This window comes from Amblyraja radiata, chromosome 5 (assembly GCF_010909765.2).
Source record: "Amblyraja radiata isolate CabotCenter1 chromosome 5, sAmbRad1.1.pri, whole genome shotgun sequence".
Lineage (NCBI taxonomy): Eukaryota > Metazoa > Chordata > Chondrichthyes > Rajiformes > Rajidae > Amblyraja > Amblyraja radiata.
The window spans coordinates 94,160,971-94,167,599 of record NC_045960.1 but is presented as its reverse complement, the minus strand read 5'-3'; the positions used below and the strand labels follow the sequence as shown (position 1 = coordinate 94,167,599).

Genomic DNA, 6,629 nt, shown 5'->3' with positions numbered 1-6,629 from the left:
ATTGGTGGAGTAACTCAGCGGGTCAGGCAGCATTTCTGGAGAAAATGAATTGGTGACGTTTCGGGTCGAGACCTTTCCTCAGACAAGTAACTAATGTATTCAAAAGAGAGTTGGATATAGCTCTTAGGGCTAAAGGAATCAAGGGATATGGAGAGGAAGCAGGAACGGGGTACTGATTCTGGATGATCAGCCATGACCATATTGAATGGTGGTGCTGGCGAAGGGCCAAATGGCCTACTCTTGCAGCTATTTTCTATGTAACTAATAACAAATAACTAGAATTGAAGTTATTGTTTTATTGATTTTTGTTTTAGAAACATAGAAAATGGTGCAGGAGTAGGCCATTCGGCCCTTCGAACCTGCACCGCCATTCAATATGATCATGGCTGATCATCCAACTCAGTATCCTGTTCCTGCCTTCTCTCCATACCCCCTGATCCCTTTAGCCACAAGGGCCACATCTAACTCCCTCTTAAATATAGCCAATGAACTGGCCTCAACTACATTCTGTGGCAGAGAGTTCCACAGATTCACCACTCTCTGTGTGAAAAATGTTTTTCTCATCTCGGTCCTAAAAGATTTCCCCATTATCCTTAAACTGTGACCCCTTGTTCTGGACTTCCCCAACATCGGGAACAATCTTCCTGCATCTAGCCTGTCCAATCCCTTTTGTTATCATACATTAGCTATGAGCATTATGTTTGCTGGCCTGGTAAGCTGCTGCAATGACAATAAATTTGAATACAATACAAGTAAGAGTGCAAGAGTGCTGGTACATTTGACAAGTGAATACTCTTGACCCGAACCTGGAACAGCGGTGATCCGGCCCGCTGATTGGTTGCTAATGGGAGCCATGGGGGGTGTGATTGGCGGAGGGCGGACAATGTGGTGTGGCGCATGCGCGGGGCGGCGCGGCGCGGCTCTGACGCATGCGCGGGGCGGCGCGACGCGTGATGGCGGACAGAGGGCGGGTGAATGAATTCTCCCGGAGGACGAGGCAGGAAGAAGAAAGGACCGGCCCCAGATCCAGACCCGCCCGAAGGCCCCAGCGACAGGCTCTCGCTCCACAAGCGTAACCTCTACTACTTCTCCTACCCGCTGGTCGCTGTCTTCACCTTCCTGCGCTTCCTGGCCTTCCATCTCTGGCTCTTCTTCGCCTACGTCTGCCAGCGCCTGGCCGAGATGGCATCGCGCAAGAGCACCCCCACCGTCACCACCGTGGACCCGGAGCAGATCCGCCAGAGCCACCGCCTGGCCTTCGAGTACATCTCCACCGCCCTCGGCATCGACGAGGACGAGAGAGGTGAGTGAGTGACACATTGGCTTTTGTTGCTCCAAGGGTTGCAATGGATGTTGGCTATGTCCGCTGGGGATGCCCACTGCCACTTTAACAATGCTCCAGGTGGACCAGCCGGGACCCCCCCCCCCTTCGGTATAACTGCATTGAATGCAGCACTGTATTTAATATTTAAATGTAAGCGCGAATGTATTGTGCAGAGGTGGCGTTGCAAAAGTCACAAAACGCTGGAGTAACTCAGCATTGTAATGTTATATATGTTGGATTGTAAGGTAGGCCACGGTGTTGGTCTAAGACACTGTTTATTGTCTTCTTTGCCATATTTTGATGCATGTACCTCGTATCACTATATCTATTGTATTGCAATATACCAAACATCACTTTTTAGATTTTGGTTTTGTGTTGCATAACCTAATGCATGTATTCGGGTAGCTGTGAATACTGGGTAATAGGTGATGCATTGCAGTATTCTTACCTTGTAACATTATATTAAGTAAGAAAACTTTAAAATAATTAAATAACAGTATGTGTACGCCATCAGGTACAATGAGATCAGACTAAAATCTGTTTCCCTTAACAATTGATCCTAGAAAATCAAATTTCTGTTTATCTCAACATTGTATATACAGTGTCCTCCATAATGTTTTGGTCAGTCATGATAGATAATAGGTGCAGGAGTAGGCCCTTCGAGCCAGCACCGCCATTCAATGTGATCATGGCTGATCATCCACAATCAGTACCCCGTTCCTGCCTTCTCCCCATATCCCCTGACTCTGCTATCTTTAAGAGCCCGATCAAGCTCTCTTGAAAGTATCCAGAGAACTGGCCTCCACTGCTCTCTGAGGCAGAGAATTCCACAACAGAGAATTACAGCAGTGTTTACACATAGTCCCCCCCCATTTCAGGGCACCATAATGTTTGGGACACGGCATTGTCATGTAAATGAAAGTAGTCATGTTTAGTATGTTGTTGCATATCCTTTGCATGCAATGACTGCTTGAAGTCTGCGATTCATGGCCATCACCAGTCTTCTCTGGTGATGCTCTGCTAGGCCTGTATTGCAGCCATCTTTATCTTATGTTTGTTTTTGGGGCTAGTTCCCTTCAGTTTTGTCTCCAGTATATACAAGTCATGCTCAATTGGGTTCAGATCAGGTGATTGACTTGGCCACTCAAGAATTGACCATTTTTTAGCTTTGAAAAACTCCTTTGTTCCTTTAGCAGTATGTTTGGGATTATTGTCTTGCTGTAGAATGATTGGCCGGCCAATGCGTTTTGAGGCATTTGTTAGAACTTGAGCAGATAGGATGTATTCAGAATTCATTATGCTACTATCATCAGCAGTTGTATCATCAATGAAGATAGGTGAGCCATATTTTGCTCTTGCCATCACTCTGATATAAGTTAATCTTCGACTCATCTCTTCCCAAGACCTTTTTCCAGAACTGTGGTTGCTCTTTTAAGTACTTCTTGGAAACTAACCTGCCCATCCTGTTTTTGCAGCTAACCAGTGGTTTGCATCTTGCAGTGTACCCTCTAGTATTTCTGTTCATGAAGTCTTCTGCGGACAGTGGTCATTGACAAATCCACACCTGACTCCTGAAGAGTATTTCTGATCTGTCGGACTGGTGTTTGGAGTTTTTTCTTTATTTTAAAGAGAATTCTGTCATCAGCTGTGGAGGTCTTCCTTGGCCTGCCAGTCCCTTTGTGATTAGTAAGCTCACCAGTGCTCTCTTTCTTCTTAATGATGTTCCAAACAGTTGATTTTGGTAAGCCTAAGGTTTGGCTGATGTCTCTCTCGGCTTTATTCTTGTTTCAGTCTCATAATGGCTTTTTTGACTTTCATTGGCACAACTTTGGTCCTCATGTTGATAAACAGCAATAAAAGTTTCCAAAGGTGATGGAAAGACTGGAGGAAAGAATAGGTGCTGAGAGCTCTCTTATACCTGCACGAAGGAGGCAATTAAGCACACCTGAGCAATTACAAACACTTGTGAAGCCACATGTCCCAAACATTATGGTGCCCTGAAATGGGGAGGGGGGGGGGCTTATGTATAAACACAGCTGTAATTTCTACATGGTGCGACCAAAATGTATAAATATACCCTTTAATAAAATCTGACAATGTGCACTTTAACCACATGTGTTTTTTTTCCTATCACAATCTCAAATTGTGGAGTACAGAGGCAAATAAATAAATGACAGGTCTTTGTCTCAAACATTATGGAGGGCACTGTATTCAATGATTTACCCTGCTTCAACTGTACTGAGAAAAGAGATTCCACTTCACCTGAACGTTTAGATCCGTCTGCCCGCCAGAGTCCTTGAAAGTGGTGTCATGGGAGATAGGGTGTCATGAAAGCTTTTAGCACATTGGCTTCATCTGTCAGAATATTGAGTATAGAAGTTGGGAGGTTATTTGGAGAATCAAACCTATTGGCTGGACCTGTGGGTATGGTTGCTGAAAAAATCAACAATTTGTGTTTACTGCTTGTAAAGGCTTCATAAGATCATAAGTGATAGGAGCAGAAATATGCCATATGGCCCATTCAATCATGGCTAATCTATCTCTCCCTCCTAACCCCATTCGCCTGCCTTCTCCCCATAACCCCTGGCACCTGTACTAATCAAGAATCTATCTATCTCTGCCTTAAATATATCCATTAATTTGGCCTTCATAGCCTTCTTTGGCAAAGAATTCCACAGATTCACCACCCTCTGACTAAAGAAATTCCTCCTCGTCTCCTTCCTAAAAGAACATCCTTTAATTCTGAGGCTGTGACCTCTAGTCCTAGACTCTCCCACTAGTGGAAACATCCTCTTCACATCCACTCTATCCAAGCCTTGCACTGTTCTGTACGTTTTAATGAGGTCCCCCCTCATTCTTCTAAACTCCAGCAAGTACCGGCCCAGTGCCGTCAAATGCTCATCATATGTTATATACATTTATATATTTTGGCCTTCATCGGTCAGAGTATTGAGTATAGAAGTTGGGAGGTTATTTGGAGAATCAAACCTGTTTCTAATAGCTGGACCTGTGAGTAGTGGTCGCTGGAAAAAACCCCCCAGTAATTTGTGTTTACTGCTCCTAAAGGCATCATGTGATAGGAGCTGAATTAGGCCATTCGGCCCATCAAGTCTACACCATCCAATCATGGCTAATCTGTATACATTTATTGTATAAATTTATTCCTTTGTTTGAATAGGACAGAAGAAAAAAGCTGTGGAGTTTTACAAAAAGGGAATAGCAGAACTCGAGCAAGGGGTTGCAGTCCGGATCTCTGGATCAGGTAAGATCTCAACACAAGAAAACTGCAGATGATGCTAGATGTGATGTGTTGTTCATCCAGGAAGTTGAGTGAGTTTTATATTAACGTTTATTTCAAATAGATTGGTCAATGTATGGACAGAGCTTGTGCATACATAGAGTGCAGGGCGCTAAAAGGAATGATGATCTTGGAAATATCCTTGTTCATGAAAATCCTATATGCCATTTGCAGTGCTGGGTGAGAGACAATACCAGACCTTTGAGACACTTCATGCTTAACATGTGGTATTTGAATTCTGAATATTTGCTGAACTAGATCTTTGAAACTGGGGAATGTATAAACAAGGAACTGCAAAAGCGGGTTAATGCACAAAAGGGTACAAAGTACTGAAGTAACTCAGCAGGTCAGGCAGCATTTCTGGAAAATATGTATAGGTAATGTTTTGGTTGAGACCCTTCTTCAGACTGATTGTAAGGGGGTGGGGGGGGGGGAAGAAGAAAGCTGGAAGAGGCAGGACCAATCCTAGCAGGTGAACATGATGGGTAGAACTTGGTCATAAAGCCGGAGAGCAGCAAAAATCACAGAGGCGGAGCAGTGCGAGAGGTTCTCATAGAGCTCCCGTCAGAGAGAGGGGAACTTATAAGTAGCCATATCTTTAAGTGAATTTGCAGTAGGTCAGTCAAAATGTGGAAACGAGGAATGGCAGGTGTTTGTTGACAGTCTGAAGAAGAGTCCTGAGCCGAAAAATCAACCGATTCATGTTCTGCCAGACCCGCTGAGTTACTCCAGCACTTTGTGTCTAACTTTAGTGAAATAAAGTGGCTGTCTGGTCTGTCAATAAGTACTGAAGACTCACTTATTTTTCCAACCACCTTTGACATTGCCATCTCCTGGTTTTCCACTGGGCATTATTTGTTTATTCTGCCCCTTTGCTGCTTACAAAGCGTTTTGCAGTCATGCTTTGCATACATTCAAATTCTGAGTATCTCTGTCTTCTCAAAACTGAATTCTTCAACTATGGCTTAGGCTACTGTTCATTTATCTTTCAAGTACTTCCTCTCCTTATTGTTTCATTATTAGTCACGAGGCAGGCTGAGTCATGATTATTGTTTTAGTTACATTACCTGCTTGATTCATCAAATGATTCTTACAAACTTCTACAAGTGCGCCATAGAAAGCATACTATTGTGTTGCATCACAGCTTGGTTTGGGAACACCTGTGCCCAAGACTGCAAGAATTTACAGTGGTCGATTTAGCCCAGTCCAGACACAGCCAGACTTCGCACCATAGACTCCATCTACGCTTCAAGCTGCCTTGGAAAAGCAGCTAACATAATCAAAGACGTCTCTTCTTGATCATTCTTTCTTTTCCCTGCTCCTGTAAAGCAGAGCTTGAGAGCATGCATCACCAGACTCAAGAACAGCTTCTTCCCCTCTGTTTTCAGGATTTCGATCAGTCCTTTCTTAAGCTAGAGCACTGCCCAATTCACCTCTACCGCATTGTAGACGTTGGACTTGACTTGATTGTATTTAAGTATCATAAAATCTGATCTGCTGGATAGCATGCTAAACAAATCTTTCTACTATACATGTAACCATAAAAACATAAACCTTAAGAGATTACCCTGTTGTCAGGCCTTGCTGGTCAAAACCTGATCGTTATAGGTTTATTTTTGTTACTAAATGTTCAATGACCTCTTGCCTTGCCAGGTGAGCAGGTTGTTCGAGCCAAGCGCCTGCAGAGCAAAATGACAGACAATTTGATCATGGCCAAGGATCGCCTAGAACGGCTAGGTAGGTAGTGTAAATAAAATATGTGAAGTTATGGATATATAGTTGCATGTTTATAATTGGGATTTTTGCATATGAGAGTTTTATTGTGAGAATCTTGCGTTTCTGGTGAGTGTAGAAGATTGAAAGGGTCAAAGGCTTAAGGTAGTTCTATCGATCAACGGGATTGTGGTTTATCAGTGATCTAGCTCCATCCAGCCCCTTCCAAATGTGCCTCCTCATCCTGCCCCCTGCCCCAAAAGTCCGAATACATTTTTATTTCAAGTCGTATTT

General features: G+C 43.6%; 1 protein-coding gene across 3 annotated transcripts in view; it reads left to right on the top strand.

The window, feature by feature from the left end:
- The first annotated feature begins 924 nt into the window (after positions 1-924).
- spast (spastin) overlaps positions 925-6,629 on the top strand; it is a 51,909-nt gene continuing 46,204 nt past the window's right edge. The window contains exons 1-3 of one of the 3 annotated variants that reach the window (XM_033021811.1): positions 925-1,303; positions 4,503-4,586; positions 6,276-6,359. In XM_033021811.1, the coding sequence (XP_032877702.1) occupies positions 976-1,303; positions 4,503-4,586; positions 6,276-6,359 (496 nt within the window). In that variant the 5' untranslated portion in view covers positions 925-975. The remainder of the gene's footprint in view (positions 1,304-4,502; positions 4,587-6,275; positions 6,360-6,629) is intronic. The other 2 variants (XM_033021810.1, XM_033021812.1) reach the window with 2 other exon arrangements.